This window comes from Trachinotus anak, unplaced genomic scaffold, assembly GCF_046630095.1.
Source record: "Trachinotus anak isolate AG129_WGS33_773 ecotype Australia unplaced genomic scaffold, CSIRO_AGI_Tana_v1 ptg000045l, whole genome shotgun sequence".
NCBI classification, from domain to species: Eukaryota; Metazoa; Chordata; class Actinopteri; order Carangiformes; family Carangidae; genus Trachinotus; species Trachinotus anak.
Genome location: NW_027273896.1, coordinates 266,662 through 284,489, shown reverse-complemented (window position 1 = coordinate 284,489; position 17,828 = coordinate 266,662). Strand labels below are relative to the sequence as shown.

Sequence of the window (17,828 nt, the reverse complement as noted above, 5' to 3'; positions counted from 1 at the left end):
ATAAGTCGCAGTGTTTCTGACCCACAGCCTCCAGTCTGGTCTGACTGAGTCCAGGTCTAATAACTCCTGACTCTGCTGAGGTGTCTCATGGAGGCTCTAATGGGATGAACACCACTTATTGTGTGTCTCATTTGAATAATGTTGTTCTCTCTCTCTCTCTCTAACACACACACACACACACACAGATCTACATATACAGTTGTCAGGAGTCATTGAACTAAATTTCAAGATGTCTGAAAACAACCAGACCTCTGTTCTACATATTGTTGAGTCTTACATGATCACAAATATTTCCTGCTGCAAAGACATTTGAACATGGGAGTCTATGGGGACTGACTCACTGCTGGAGCCAGACTCTAGTGGTCGTTAGAGGAACTGCAGCTTTTAGATCTTCACTGTTGATGCTTCATGGTTCAGACCTGGAGGTTGATGTTTGATCAACACCTTGACTTCACACTTCAGCTCTACCTGCCTCTTTCAGCAGGAACAACAGTGAATAAAGTAAATTAACAAGTGCTGAGTGTGAAGCATCAGCTTCCTCAGTTATTTCCATATGACCACATCATGTGGGCACAGGTGAAACAGGCAGACCCTCCACTCTCCAGTCATTGTTATTCAGACATGACACAGGTGAGAGATGTTTCCAACCTTTATTGAAACAGCTCTGATATGTACAAAGTCAGCAATAAAAAAAAATGTGTTTTCATTCAAGCAAATGGCTTCAGTTACAGGTACGACCACAGACTGGAAACACAGGGTGATGTCACCACCTGAACACGACCACATCCAGGTGTGAGGGTGAGAAGCAGAGGACCAGCCCCACCTGGACTGATCCACAGTGACCCAGGGAGGCAGCGTTGCATAGAAGAGAATTGCATGTAAAACCAGTGACGGACTGGTGGACATGGTGCTGCTGCTGCAGACCGACAGGACAGAGGAGCAGCTACCTGGACGCGAGGGGACACCAATGGTCTGTTCATATCTGAAGTACATTCCTCTAAATCAAGGTGAATACGAACAGGTCTTCATTGTACGTGACTGTCCACCCACCTCCAGTTCAAGAGCATCATTTATTCACACACAAGTGACAAAGGTGGGGAGCTGAGGTGTGTTTTTCAAGCAATTTACCAAAGTCTGCGCTAAACATCTGTAAACATCTGTATCAGTGTAAACCTAGTTCCCACAATTCAGCAGTACAACAGAGAGCAACAGTTGAGCTGCATCTCTTAGACGATCCAATACTTGTAAAACACGTCATCAGTGACAGACCTGACGGCTCCTGTCTACGTGTGTGGAGAAAACAAACGACGGCTCAGTAAAGAAAAGGTGAATGTGTAGAAACATGAGGTAGAACAATTAAAAAGACTCAGGTCCCAGGTCAGTTCAACACAACACTCAGGGTTTCCCTCCTCCTCTTCTGACGTTTGGTTTCAGGAAAAAAAAACAAAACAACAATGACTTGAAACTAATTTTTTTCACATTCATTTTCTGATCACAGACACTTCACACAGGTCTGAACTCAGGTCAGAACAGCTGAGACATTCAAACATGGCGTCTTCACTTCCCTTTAAACCCTGACGTCACCCAAACACAGGAAACAGCTCAACCTTTATCTTACTGTCAAATTTTCTTATTCAAATTAATCTTTTATATTGGAGGGGGCAGGGTGGGGGTGGTGGTGGGCAGTCCACATACCCTGGAGCATCAAAGACTAAAACAGCAGCAAGCCACAACTCACCTGACTCCAGGTCAGTTTCAAGGCACCACAGGTGTAAAGAGCTGGAGACTGAAGGTGAGTCAGACAGGTGGACGGATCACCTGTCCGCTCAAAGACAAACAGAGTCTCCAGATGATCACTCACACATGTCTGATCCAGGATGTGTTCATGCCCCCCCCTGCCCACCACATTCAAACACAAATCTACATCCAACAGGTTCAGGACTGAAAGTCCTCAGCTCCAGCAGCGTGGACCGGCTGTCCAGGTGAGTACCATGGACATGAGGACTGTGGAAACACAGGGTGGTAGAGTCTCTGTTGATCCTCTGGACAGACACGACCAGAAAAACAATCCCAGGGAAAACATCTGCAGTGATCCAGAGGCCGACGGGGGCTGTGTCCACCACACTGATGTCACTGATGTTCTGATGTCACTATCATTAAAAGTTTTTTTTTTTATCAGTGTTAAATTTAGAGTCTGGATCGATTACATCATGATCTGTACCACCACTGCAATATAAAACTACATATACCATGACAGGAGTCCACACAGGTCGGCCCCTCTCCCTGTGTCATCACCCCTCTGTAAACCACCAGATTTCTGGAGAAACTCAAACCCAACCACAGAAGAAGAACAGTGACATGTTCCCTGTCAAATGTCACCGTGACAACACAGAGAAGTTGACTGGGGTCCTGCTGTACCAACAGGAAACACAGCAACACAGGGAGGCACGAAACGACACACAGACATACACACACAGACACAGACACAGACACAGACACACACAGTTCAGCTCAGTGCCACTGTCTCCTGTTTTTTTTTTTTTTTTTTTTTTTGGAGGGGGGGGGGGTCTCCAGACCTCTGTTCTGAGATGGGGGCGTGGCTACATCAGGTCCATCAGGACCCACTGAGCAGCAGAACACATATTTCTCTTGGGGGCAGGACAAACACTTGTCAGATGGCCACATGTAAATGGTGTCACAGAAAACTGCTTCCTGTTCCTCCTCCTCCTCCTCCTCCTCCTCAGTCCCCAGGTGAGCACAGGTGACCCTCAGTGACAAAGCAGCTCCAGGTAGACACACATCTGCAGAGACAGAGGAGAGAACGTCTATTAGAGACACAGTGGACAGGTTCATGTTTCTGACAACCTCTGACCTTTTCTCTGCCACCACCATCAGACCACAGGTCAAGAAAACGTCACCGTGAATGATCATGAAATTTAGGAATAAATCCATCGACACAGAAGCAGCTGCAGCTCTGAGGTCATCCAGGCTGCTGTCATGATGTCACAGTTAAAACGTTATTGTTCTGCTGCAGGACACAGGACAGTGATCACATCAGTGCCTTCAAGCAATGACTCAGATAAGGTGGTTTCTCTGGAATGTGTTTCCACATCAGGACTCTGTACTCTGTCAGTCTCAGCGTGTGGGTGTGTGTATGTGTCAGTAAACAGCCAGTTCAAAGTGGGAGTGTTTATTCCACCTCATTGTTCTGTGCAGAAGGTATGAACATGCTGGGGGAGGGGAGGGTTGTCATGGAGCTGGATCCATGAGTGTTAAACAGAGAGCTGACACGCTGGGACAGACACAGACACTGTCGTGTTACATCTCACCTCTGATTCTGGAAAACCAGCCTTTTATCTCTATGGCCATGAAACACTGCTGGTATCATCTCTTCTTCTGCATTTTAATTTTAAACTAGGGCTGTCAAATAATTAATTTTTCTTAATTGTGATTAATCACTGAATGTCAATAAGTAATCGCGATTAATCGAATGTTTTATCACATGATTAAAATTCTCTTATTTTGCATTTCAGAACTGTTTTCTCTTGATTCACAACACATAACCATCAGTCTGTCTGAACTAGAAGCTAACGTTAGCATGTCTCACGTGTAATTATGAAGATGTCTGTTAATTTATTTATCTGTAGACGAGCTCTGGGTAAGTTATATTTTTTATTTTCCAACTCATTCCATCTTCACCAACGATGATTCAAATGTTGGATTTAAACACTTTAGGTCTCTTGACAAGCCCCTTTATGCAGACCAGAACCGCCCCCCTTTTTCTCCCATAGACATGACCTGCCATGAAGTGTCTTGCTCCACCATGTAAAATCTTTGTAGGAAGTGTCTGTGGCAGCTTGATAACAAGTAAGGGTGCATCAAGGGTTATTGTAAAATAAAGAATCTTTGGCAGCATGAGATTAACACAATTTAAAAATAAATAAATAAATAAAAATAACACGTTATGCTCAGTCCTTAATGTCATCGCAATTAACATGTTAACACTGACGGCCCTTTTTTAAACTAGTCTCTTCTTCTCTGTTTCCTCCTCTGTCCACTCTCCTCCAGAGTCTTCAGTCCCTAAAACAGAGACTTTCAGAAACGCTGCTGGACCCGTTTTATTTCTAAAACTCCAGGTTGTGTTGTAGTGGACGGACACAAACAGAGACCTTTGAAAACGATGACATAGACACCCACGGTGGCTCCTGATTGGCTCTTATCAGCCTTTGTTTGTTTTAAAATGAAAACGTTTGGTTTGATCTCCATCAACACTGACACACCTGAAAACACATATCACATGACCATTCATGCATACTGGGCACAGAGGAGGAAACGTAGAAGAGGTGTCAGTTTAGGCAGAGCCAGAGAGTTTGGTGACCCGTTGCTTTTTTCCCCCTGAACCATCCTTCAGACAGATTTAGCCTCTTTAGCCTCACTGCTGCTCAGGCTCTAAGAGAAAGACAGGGGAAGTGGTCCTTTACTCCTCAGCTGTTCCTCTGAGATCTGACTGATCCTTGCTCTGCTGCACAACATCTGGCAGCAACTGTGTCACAAGAGGAGACACGGAGGCTCTGGAGGATGTGTTTGACACACAGAGACGTTAGCAACATCTCACTAGGCTGATCTGGACCACTCAGTCTGGATCACTCAGTCTGACAGAGCAGCGGTGAGGAAGAGGAATCTGCAGCAGCCTGGAAACGTGCTGAGTCAGTGCTGCAGCAAACAGCAGTGTTACTGCAGCATGCCCTGCCGCACACACGCACACACACACACACAAGGCCGCAGTCCATCACACCGACAGGCACCACCTCCCCTCACATCTGACAGCACGTCGGCCTGTGAACTGCTACACTGAGCACCATCATCATCATCATCAGAGCCGGAGCCTCTGGTGAGTTGTGCAGCACCTACAGTCCTCTGTTAGACCTGCTCCATGTGGGAGGATCAGACACAGTGTTGACCAGCTGTGCTGTCATACATGTTCATCATGTTACATAACTGACTTAAGGCAGGTGAAAACTGAGAGCTTCACCCTGCAGCCTTAAGAGCAACATTGGACAATGGACAGTGCTGAGTCATCTCAACACAACACAACACAACAGAGCTGAAACAGTCAGCCCTGCTCTCACAGCAGAGGTCACCTCCCTCTAGACTCAGTGTGAAGAAACAGGTTTTAGAAACAGCTCAACCTGCTGAGAGGTGACTGAGTCCTGTCACACCTGAGGTAAACAGACATACAACTGCAGGGAGCACACACACACCTCATCCCTGGGTTGTTGCTCCTGTCAGTGTCAGTGGCCTCCTCCATTTAACTACCACTAAAACAATTTCTGTCCACACTAACACACCTGAAGACATCACATGACCATTCACCTACACTGAGCATGTGCAAGCTGGTGTAAACAGGAAGCAGATTGTCTCCTCTCAGTTGGTTAGTGAGCAGAGACAGTTGTAGAGTTCAAATCCAGAACTGAGCTGAACAACAGCTGCTGCAAAGACAACAAGGTCAGTAACACATTCATTCATAAGAGAGCTGATAAGAGCCAATCAGGAGCCACCGTGGGTGTCTATATCATCGTTTCCAAAGGTCTCTGTTTCTGTCCGTCCAGACCACAACACAACCTGGAGTTTTAGACTAAAACTGAAAGTCTCTGTTTTAGGGACTGAAGACTCTGGAGGAGAGTGGACAGAGGAGGAAACAGAGAAGAAGAGATGTGAACAGGTGATCCACCACAAGGAGTGAGAACTGTGGATTTGTCCCTGTCACTGAATGGCTGACCCTCTCCGACTCTGCAGGAAACAGAGTGGAGGTCTGCTGGGACCCCCCCCCCTCGAAGAAAGAACAAACGAGGCAGAATGTGTGACACAGTCTTCACACATCACAGATGGTGACTCAGGTCCTGTTCAGACCTGGTACTAAGATCTATCTCAGGTGATCTGATCAGACAGCTCTAAGTTCAGGTGTGAACACACCAAAGACGCATTAAGGATATGACCCACATTCAGAGGTGGTCTAGGCCACCTATCTGATTAACCCCCCCCCCTCTAAAAACAACAACACATACCTGTTTATTTGCATATAAAGCAGGGGGGTGACCTCCAATCACAGTGATGACTGGAGACTCGTGTCAATTCAGGTGTTATCAGAGACTCTGTGAGTAGGTAACCATCACATGTACCATCCATGTGGAACAGGAGCCAGTACCTGCTCTCCAGCCTCTTTAACACAGGCCTGTGTGTACTGACTGATCTGTGGTCCCAGGGGCCGGGGGGAAGGGCTTTCGTTAGCTCCAGCACAACAAACACTCAAACACTCCTCCAGACAAGATGACTGACAGCACACAGCGTGTGTCCACAGGTTTCCCACACACACAGAAGTCAGTCAGTGTGTAAACACACAGGACGTAGCCTCAAAGCTCACCTGGGAGAGTGCGTACCATGTGCTAACAGTTTGAGTCTGTCCGTTTACTTTGAGCCCTTTGCTGTATGTCTATCTCTCCCTGACTTTCCTGTCTAAAGCCAATTTTCCACTGGTCAAAAACCGGCTAAGACCTGCTATTATCTGTCTTTTGTCGGCAATGGAAAACGGAACGTTCAGCATTCACATCAGGGTCACATGACTCTGCAGTGATCACAGGTATTTATTGGCAGTGATGTCAACACAACATCCAGGTGAATTCTGTTCCGTCGTCTGTGCTGTGACTTCTTTCAGAGCACAGACCTGTAAACTTGGCTGTCAGCTGCACGGTGCTGTTAAACCAGAACACCACAACCACACCGATCTTAGGGATGACAGTGAGCTGCAGCCCTGAAATAAGTTTCAAAAACACACAAACTCTGACCGATGCGTCTCACACAGACATCACTCCCCACAGTTGTGTGTCTCCGCACATAAAGCTTTATCCGTGTTTAAAGACCTGCTAATACTCAAATTCACCATCGCTATAAAAATAAAAGCTGAACAAAATCAGAGCTCGAGAGAGAGGTTCACACCCTGGTTCCTCCCTCACCTCCATACAGCTGGCTGGTTGAAGGTCACAGAGCAGGGTTGGATAATGTGTGTTGACCCCGTTCAGCCCCCTACACTGTGCTGGTCTGCAGCTGAGATGTCACCGCCCAGGTGACATCTCAGATCCAGAGGGGGCCGCAGCACAGGGACCTGCTGAGCGTCTCTATCACATGTATATAATTCACCTGAACAGGTGATCAGACCACTGATCTAAGAGCAGCAGGGTGGAGCTCTGCTGAACCTCACCTCTGAGGAAACATCAAAGTCATGTGTCAGTATGTGAATGATGACGATTGTCTCAGAGGACGTTCAGTCTCACCGAGGCTCAAACATGTTCCTGCACCTGCAATCTGAACAATGAGCTGGGTAAAGGTCGTGATCTGTCGAACAGCTCTACGGGAGTGATGTAGATTTTACAGGGGGGGGTTTATGGCTGCAGGCATCACAGCCTGTTGTTAAAAACAAGCATCTCCATGTGTACCTGCTGTCTGATGAGAAAACTATGACATCACCTGTAACAGGGGGGTCTATCAGCTGACCTGTCACAGTGTTCATACACTGAACTGGAGCTTCAGTTGCTCAGACGTCTAAGCAGATGCAGCTCGGTATATAAAGCAACAGGCACCTGTGAAACACTGTGGGCGGGGTCACGCAGCACACATAACCTGGTCCATCCTGGCCTGCAGCTCGAAGGCATCGGGCCGGTCCTGAGGGTTGACGGCGAGCATGTCTTGAAGCAGCTTCCTCACAGCGTCAGACATGCAGGACCTGCGTCTCTGTGGGATGCTCAGCACCATCTTTGGGTTCTCTAGCAGCGCCTCGCCCACCGGCACGATGTCTGCTCCCTGCCTCACGTATGTCCCCAGCAGCTCCCGCTTGGACTCCGCGTCGATGAACGTGATTCTCTCCAGCATTGCCCAGATGATGATGCCCAGGGCAAATATGTCTGCCTTGGCGGTGTAGTGGCCCTCCCACACTTCAGGGGCCATGTAGAAGTCTGAGCCGCATGCCGACGACAACCAAAACTTGTTGACGTTGACGTTTTTGTTCTTATCTTCACCGTCTTTGCCCTCGCTGGCGTTGCCCAAACCGGCACAGACCTTACTCAGGCCAAAGTCGGCCACCTTGAGGACTGGGGCCCCTGACTTCTCGGAGATGAGGATGTTGTCCGGTTTCAGGTCTCTGTGGACAATGTTGTTTTCGTGCAGGAAGGCGACGGCGCTGGTCAGCTGAAGCATGAAGCTGTTGTTGGTTCGCGGGTCGGGCCGTCGGGACAGGATGAACTGGTTGAGGTCACCGCCTTCACAGAACTCCATGACGAACCAGAGGTAACACGGCTCCTCTGGAGGACTGAGCACCCGCTCACCTGAAACAGACACACACAGTCACACACAGTCATGTAGTGATACACAACCCCAGATATTTCACTAGAACCAGACTTGTTGATGATGTGGACGAGTCACTGAGAGGTAACACACACACACACACACACACACACACACACACACACACACACACACACACACACACACACACACACACACACACACACACACGCTCTGAGCCTGATCATCTTCTTCACTGAATGTGGGGTAAAAAGAATAAGTCAGGTGTGTATGTGTGAAACTGCGGCTGGACTCCCCCACAAGTGACTTCACAAGCTTAAAACACTTCAAAATCAAGAGAACTGTTGATTGTTGTTTCGTCATCTGTCCCCGGTCTGACAGGCCCCGCCCAGACCCCACATCATAAGTGGAGGTGATGGCACCACCACCTGTCCCCTCTGTCCCCAGTCAGATTCATATCCTTTAATTCAGTAAAAGCACCAACACAGCAAAGTGAAAAAATCCATTAGAAGTTAAAGTGCTCCATGAAACATCCTGCTACAGTGCAAATATCGGCAGCAACATGTAGGTAAAGTAAAGAAGAAAAGTCCTGGTATGGTACTTCTGACTCATATACAATTATTATTATTATATATGACTCCATTAGATCTGACAGACTAGATGAGAATCAGTGAGTTCAAATGGGAAACATCACTGTTTGTTAACAGCTAACAGATCTGACCTGTGACCTGACAGCTGAGACCCCTGCTTTCATCTGGATTTTAAGCTTGTTTATTTTCTACTGTACAAAATCTTCATCTTATAAGTAACTAAAGCTGTCAGATAAATATAGCGGTAAGAAAATTCAATAGTTCTCTCTGCTGATGTAGCATAAAATGGAAATACTCAAATACAAGTAACTCAACATTGTATTTGAGTAAATGTACTAAATTACGTGTCAGATGGCTGTTCCTGACCCGACCGGTCTTTATCCCAGACTGACTTCTGTGGCTCAGATATGATCAAGCAGATTCAATCAAACCTTTATTTATACAGAGAGGGCCACTGAGTGCACACTGTCTCTTTCTCAAGGATACTCTGGTCACCATACAAATACACAACAAGACACAGTTACTCACAGATGTAAAAACAACTGAACAGATGAGCAATATAAAGTATAGTAACAGCAATACTTATGATAGGAGATATCATTATTGTGTTGAGAGGAGGTTCGTGTGGATAGATAAGGTAAATCACTGTCTCTCACAGTGTGACCACGAACTACATGAAGAGCATTAAGCGTGGATGAGCAGATGAAGAGAGGCTGTAGGAACAGCAGACAGTGTTGATGTGCTGCAGTGATTGTGACACGTACAGAAACACCTCTGAACACAGTGGACTCCATTTTAGTGAGTCTGAGCCTCGGGAGCCCATCCCCCAACCAGACACTGTCATGGCGACAACAACAGTTCTGACTGAAGGGAAATTTCATGAAACAAGGCTACACACACACACACACACACACCAAACATCTGCTGTGGAACCAGTGAAGCTGAGCTAAATGTTCACACCGCCGATATTTAACACACTCCTCTGGGTTAAACCGAAGGACCAGTGAGCTGTAACCGAAACTGATCAATCATCGGCCCTGTTCCGATATTAGCAGGAGGCCAGCACTGCCATTTACTATGACCTTAAACAGTCAGCTACGATATAAATCCGAGCAACTGCCTCCTTCTGAGGACAGGACAGCAGAACTCCATTAAAAAATCTTACCAATTACGATTACGTTGATTACATGAGACAAAAAACAAAACTCTCTGCTACAACAGAGCAGCGTTTCGAGACTTGAGGGCTGTTCCTGTAATTCGGCCAACAACCCTAACCGCTTCGTTACCTGTGTGTTGGTGAACTAGAGTGACTCACCTTTCAGTGAGGTCTCCACCAGCCGCAGGTACTGTTTGGACCGTTTGTTCCCATGACTCATCTTCTGGGCCAGGCCGTTCCTCTGCAGCACACACTCCTCCAGCTGCACCACATTCTGGTGCCGCTTCTCCAAACTCGCCAGCGCCCAGAACTCCTGCAGGGCGAGCTCCACGTTTTCCGGCGCGTCGCATCGCAGCTTCTTCACGGCGACTTTCGCCCCGGACCTCCGGGCCACGGCTTCGTACACCACGCCGTACGTCCCCCTCCCCACCTCCCGCAGCAGGCTGTAGCGGGGCGCCGCGACCCTCCGCTCCAGGCCGTCCCGCTTGAAGAGGCCGGAGTCCTCCTCCATGTCATGGTCCTCTTCCGTGTTGCCCGCGCTCAGACACCGCAGCACGCCGGACTCCTGCGCTCGCGCTCGGGTTTGCTGTGTGCAGCACGCTCGCGCGCTCCTCGTGCGTCTCCGCCAGTTGTCCCCGCGAGCTGTTTCCATCCGTGCGCGTGAGCTCTCACGACCCCAGCGTCCGCATGCTGTCCGCGCGCCCCGCACCCGCCCCGCACCTGCCCCGCACCTGACGGAGGAGACGGAGGAGAGCCGCTCGGTGGTGGCGGAGGGAGGGTGGAGCGGGACACTGATAACCGCCGTCGTCATGCGTCACAGCATTTCCGGTCGGGACCTTCAACATAAAATCTGTCATGTTGAACGTGTTTCTCCTAAGTTCACAAGTGTATTTCATAAGCACAATTCTAGTTTTGCTTTTTTGAGGAACGGTTTGCTGATATTTTACCAACTGGCGCCAAATCAATTTAAAGGTGCACTCTGTGATCTAATTGTAAACAGGAGGGTCTTTGCCAACATTCATTGTTATTCAGCTCCCATGATGGTGGTTGAGATTGGTTGAGCTCAGTAACTTAAATATAACAGACCAGTGTTTTATTTAATTGTGCTCAACAGACAAACACTAAAGTCACAGTAATAGTTATAATCAGAATAGAAGTAAAAGTAAATATATCTACAATAACACCAGCAAAGATGAGTGGCAGAACACAAATACACTATGAAAACAAATAATGTAGATTACTCTGTGGCAGACCAAGTCCACATATGTCATATATAACACCCTTTTGATCTTTCAGGTGATTGTTTAAAGAAATTATTACAGAGACTCATTGGATTGTTAAATTCAACCCTTGGGCCTATCCAGGAAACACATTACAGACTTTTTTTGTAACCTAGGTCGTTCTAGTCATCAGCATCAACATCTACACCTGTTTATCGTATATGTATTATAGAAATTTAGTACTTTTATTTTTTAACTCAAAAATGTCGTCAATTCCGGCCTGTGTCAGGCTCCATGTGTCTGCTTGACGCCCCTGAGGGGCGGGGTTGCAGAGTTCTGTGTGCAGCGACAGCTCTCTGTCAGCCGGCGGACACTGTTGTCTGGCTCTATATGCAATCAGCAGACGAGGCGTGATAGCTGGTTTCCATATGGTTACTTCACAGCTTAAGCACACAAACAATCCTGTGCTACCTGCATGGTTCCTTCCTCTCTGATGGTTCCTTCCTCTGATGGTTCCTTCCTCTCTGATGGTTCCTTCCTCTGATGGTTCCTTCCTCTCTGATGGTTCCTTCCTCTCTGATGGTTCCTTCCTCTGATGGTTCCTTCCTCTCTGATGGTTCCTTCCTCTGATGGTTCCTTCCTCTCTGATGGTTCCTTCCTCTGATGGTTCCTTCCTCTCTGATGGTTCCTTCCTCTCTGATGGTTCCTTCCTCTGATGGTTCCTTCCTCTCTGATGGTTCCTTCCTCTCTGATGGTTCCTTCCCTATGATGGTTCCTTCCCTATGATGGTTCCTTCCCTCCAGCTCCCATCCAGCATGGTACTGCACGCGCATCCTCAACCACGTGCTGCTGCACGCTGCCTGCAGAGGCAAGGGCAGATGACTTCACACATTTCAGGCACATTAATCATTACTTTAATCACAAGAGCAGAGGGGTAGGGTTAGTTGTGTGTATCCATCTTTATCCACGATTCAACAGCTACAGAAATAAATAGATTTTCTGTAGAGTTTATCTGGAGAAAATAAAACACACAATCTTAAAAAAATGTAAAAGCAGGAAGTCCTGGATTCTGCCTTTAGGATTCTGTTGTTTGCACCTTTAAGAATAATTGGTTAAAAAGTTGTCTTAAAAATCCTGATTTCATCCTAAATCATACGTTTGACATAACTGGAGGCCTCTCCTTTCTTTTGATAGGTAATTTCTTACCAAACTGATTACCAATTGGATTATTGAAATTCCGTCTGCAGGCTCTTCTGGCCTGGAAGCTGTGTTTGCTCCAGTTTCTCACCTCACACACCTCATCTCTGGAATGACTGCGTTCGGTATGACGTGACACTGAAGTTCACAAGTGAGAGATGATTTAAGCTAACACCTGAAGTCTTGTCTCATGGTGATGGGGTGTAGAGGCTCTGTTTGGCTGAGAGGTTCTCATGTCCACCACAGCTCTCACCATGGAACTGAGTCTTTCCGCTGAATACAAACATGGATCTTTGTGTTTTAGCTACAACCCCTTGATGACACAGGCTTCTGATCAACATTGAGGTAATGACTGTATATGTAATGATGACAGAGGGGTTATGAAAGTCAGGGGCAGTCCAGTGTAAAGCCTTGTCTCTCTCAATGTTTGTGATGTTTGAGAAACAGAACTGTCTCTTCTTTGTCCCGTGGTGACATCATCTCAGCAGCATATCTGACGGCCACAGATGACCTCATCTGTCTGCTGTGTCCCTGCTGAGGGAACGTCTGGGATCTTATGTTTAGTCCCCACATGAGCCTCATCTCCTCCACCAGCAGCGTTTGGTGCTTTCTACGGCTAGTTCCTTCTTATTGTGTTGTTTCCGTACATGTTTATAAAAGACGGAGCGAAGCTGAAATACTGTATTATGGTCAGGGCTTATTTTATAATATGGAAAAGTTTGTACAGGTTCATCGCTAGGGCCCTTAGGCTCCATCCACACTGACACCTTTTCATTTTTAACTCATCTCTTCTTCTTCATTTTAGTTTCTCTGTTTCCTCCTCTGTCCACTCTTCTCCAGAGTCTTCAGCCCCTAAAACCTGATTGGCTCTTATCAGCCTGGGCTACCAGTGGTGATGAATTAAATAATGAATGAAAGTGTTACTGACCTTGTTGTCTTTGCAGCAGCTGTTGTTCAGCTCAGTTCTGGATTTGAACTCTTTACTGTCACTAACCAACTGAGAGGAGACAATCTGCTTCCTGTTTACACTGGCTCGCACATGCTCAGTGTGGGTGAATGGTCATGTGATGTTTTCAGGTGTGTTAGTGTGGACAGTGATGGTTTCTGATACAGAGCTAAAAACCCTCGTCTAGATGGAGATCATTTTGTTCTAAAATAAAAATGTGGATCAGTGTGGACACTGCCTGATTCTGCAGGCTGTTGTGTTTGTCCCAAATGTGGAGACATGTGGAAGATCACCCTGATGAAAACTGTATTTTAGTTACCTAACGGTATATGTGCATGTATACATTAATTTGTACTCTTAAGACATTTTTGTTAGGCCATTACTGTGGCTGAACTACATCATATATGCAGGTTACAGCACACTACCACCTGTTCATGAGAAGATTCAAGTTCATGAGGTTTGATCATAAAAGTGTCATATTAGGCTGATTTGACTGTGGGAAAGCTTCAGTCACAAAAATGTCCTTTAAGATGAAAGCAAAAAGGAATTCCACACTGCAGAGCTAAGTCTGCTCTCAGAAACCAGCAGACTATAAAGTAGCACTTCATCAGTGTCAGTATGTTCGTATTAAAGTCCTTAAAACAATTAGAAAAATGTCAAAGCTCCATATTTTAACTTCTCCTGTGTTTTATCTGAAGTGTTGATCTCTATCAGAAGATATATTTGTGGTTTTAAGAACCAAAAACCATCTCAGTGTAGTTTTACATCTCGTCTCTCAGGCTTCTCTCTGGAGCTCTAGTAACAACAGCTCAGTCAGCCAATCAGAAGAGAGGATCTGATCCTCTCTTCTGATTGGCTGATATTTTTCTGAATGATCAAATAAAATACAGCAGATTTCAGGTAAACACTTAGAGAAACCAAATCCTGCAAAGTTGGATGGTGGGTCCAGGTGGGCGGGGCAAAAATCTGCCAATACAAATACTACAATCTAAAAAATCTCACAGTTAATTGATAGGCTGTGATGATGATGATGATAATGACGATGATGATGACATTCATATCAAAGGAGTGTATTTCCCCCTGTGAAGAGAGGCTGTTCATGACTCATACCACAGGTCTGGACCACCCATGAGTTCTGTTCATACGGAAGAGAAGACTCTATGTACAAATTCTCTTAAATGAGCCACTTAAGAACAAATGTGTTCATGAGACATGCTGTGACTGAGTCTCCAAAAACTGACACTGTGTAGGAAATGAAAACTTAACAACAACAATCAAAACAGCCAATAACAGTGAGCAACAAGCAGTTACTCTCCCTGGTGCTGGCTGGCCCTTGCTGGGCCTTCCTTTCAGAACAAACCTCTCACCAAATAGCTGATGACAGGGTTCATCAGACTCAGTGGCTTCTGCCTGACATGGCAGCTGATGGCCATTAACAGTAACACTCCAATAACCAGTCCAACATCTGTTGGACTGAACGTGAACTAGTCAAGCAGTTTCACACTTTATCCACCCTGAGCTAGTAAACAGTAATAAACTCTGACTATCTTGACTATCTACCATGTGAAAGTAACTACCAGAGTAAAGGAACATGTACAAGAAAGAGGGAAACTAATGTGGCATAATTACCATGTTTACACAGTACCACAGCTTGTCATGCAACATATATAAAGACTGCAAAGATGAACAAACAGGAAACGACTTCAGGTCAAAAACACACACAACACCATTGGACATGTTCTGTAAAGTGGCCACACTCCAACCATTGAGCCTGATTCCTCTCTGTTCCCCATCAGAGGTGATAATTTGGTCTGCCAGTAGGTGGCGCATGTGTGACACTAAATGTTCATGTCGAGATGGAAGTCAGGTGACACTGCTATACAGGTAAGATCACCTATAAAAGTACCATAATCACTACACAATGACTGACCCTTTCAGGCTATAGGCTGTAGGTCCAGGTCCAGACTCAGACCACAGTCCTCCTATTAGTGACCTCTGCAATATTAAAGGTGAAGCATGTATCTGTGTTAATCCAGACCAGGATCTTTCTCCAACCTGAACCAGAGTGAGTCTGAACAGAACCAGGAAACAGTTAAACGAAGCTGGAGTCACCACAGATCAGATATTCAGGTGGAAAACAAACGTCTGTGAACATTTCACTGATACAGTCACTATCTATGTACTGTGACTTGACATATATGGAAATCAACAACATCTCTTCATTATGTTAATAGAAAGCCTAAATCAAATTACATTTCTTTCTAAATATATTTGCTTTTATGGTTTAGTTAGGAGGTGAGTACACTACATCTTCTGAAACAAATTTATATTAAAACCAGAGGGCAATTTATAGGAACCCAGAACAGTGCAAACATGTGCTTTAGTCAACTAAAGTGTCACAGTCCTGTATCTTACCTGTTTAATAACTGTTGTGGGGTAGAAAGTATTAAGATAAAATGGAAATACTCAAGTCAAGTATAAGTACCTCAAAATTGTAGTGAAGTACAGTACTTAGGGTAACTGTAGATAATTACTTTCCACCACTGCTGATACAATTACTTCAGTCACATGGATTTTAATCCAGCCAACAGGTAAAACTCCTGAATTCCTGAGTGAAAACAAAGGAGGTGTCTATTATAGAAGCTAACTAAACCACCTCAGACACACAAACACTATTAACATGAAATAATAAACTCTGTATTGATGTCAAAACGTATCTAAAACAACTAATCTTGGAAAATATCTGCAAGTGAATCATGATCACATTATCTTCCTGTCATAAAAGCAGTATTGCTTTTTTATAACCTTCTGCATAATAGAAAATATACATAGAGCTGAATTACATTTGTAAAGCGATCTGTTTTGAGTTGTCCTTCTTTAAGACACACAGACGTGGATATACTCACATTGATTTTTCTGCCCTTTTAAAAGTAATCTCTGTCTGACTCTATAGTTGTCAGTTCATACAGGAATTTGTTTAGCTCGTGAACTGTGAGTGGGGGCTGGGGATGGATAGGTTTACTGGTAAAGAATTTTCAAAAATGGAAGAAATTAATCTAAATTAAGCAAACTGATCTAAATCTACTGCAGCTAATACACTGACTATAGATAAATACCTCAGTAGAGAAACTAGCTAACATTACTTAGCTAAACTGTAACTTAAGACTAAACTTACAAACTAGCTTATATTAGTTAGTTAAACTTTAACTTAAGACTAAACTTACAAACTAGCTTATATTAGTTAGTTAAACTTTAACTTAAGACTAAACTTACAAACTAGCTAACATTACTTAGCTAAACTGTAACTTAAGACTAAACTTAGAAACTAGCTAACATTAGTTGGCTAAACTGTAACTTAAGGCTAAACTAGCTAACTGTAGCTTTCATCCATAGATACTTGACACAGTCTAAGTAAGACACTCTGAAGGTAAGAAAGTAAAGTGTTAAATTAAACAAGCTACCGCTGCTTACATTTACCTGCAGTGTCTGCTTGACACAAAGGAGCAGAGATTTTCAATGAACATCGAGATTAAGAAATGGTATGGTCCACTTTAGGGCTGTCTGAAATCGTGTTACAAGCAAGATACATTCTGGTATGAATATGAGAAATGTATTGAAGGGGAGAGCTGGGACAAATGAAACACAGCAATTTTCTGTGTGTTCTGATCTGTCAAACTGTGCCAGCACGTACAGCTTAAACACCACTAACCAGACCGACGAAATACTGCGTGGATACATCAAACTTCAGTGGAGTTTCACCTGAAAGATTCTTTTGGATTGCAATAAGTAAGTTCGCTCAAGTAGGATTTTTTTTATTTTATTTTATTTTATTTGAAAAACAAGTTGTGGTTATTGTTTCAAGTGTCACTGACATGATCGTGACAGACTAAGTTTTTCAGTATGGAAGCAAATTATGTTTAACTGTCAGGAGTCAGTGTCAGGATGATTGTAACAGCTGTTTTAATCATCAATCTTCTGTCCTCCCGCTACTGATGCACTCACACTGTATGTTTACAGCATTTATTAAATGGAATATGCCGAGAGTCAGAGTGAGAACATCACAGAAAAGAAAAATCTATATGCACATCATTAATTGTTAGGCCATATGTTCTCAAGATGAAATTTAATGTTTTTTATTAAGATGAATTACAATATATGTTTGCAACTTCTTATTAAGAGGGACAGACAGTTTTAATAGAAGCAGGAATAACACAACCTACTGTTGTGTTTCTTTTGTTCCAAACATTCGGGACAAAAGAAATGAACCACTTCAGTTCAGATTCAGGTCAGATTCCCCAATCACCTTAATAATTTGAACCCTGATTAAAATCCAACAAAGTGAAAATAAGTTCAGACAAAATTAA

The 17,828-nt window shown here is 44.7% G+C and overlaps 1 protein-coding gene across 1 annotated transcript; it reads right to left on the bottom strand.

Moving 5' to 3' along the window:
- Positions 1-636: 636 nt before the first annotated feature.
- LOC139615273 (serine/threonine-protein kinase PDIK1L-like) lies at positions 637-10,927 on the bottom strand. Its single transcript, XM_071473086.1, has 3 exons — positions 10,261-10,927; positions 7,635-8,375; positions 637-2,801 (listed from the first exon to the last, which is right to left on the bottom strand). Exons 1-2 carry the CDS (start codon positions 10,910-10,912, stop codon positions 7,657-7,659), a joined length of 1,371 nt encoding a protein of 456 aa, XP_071329187.1. The 5' UTR covers positions 10,913-10,927; the 3' UTR covers positions 637-2,801; positions 7,635-7,656.
- Between the last annotated feature and the right edge of the window lie 6,901 nt (positions 10,928-17,828).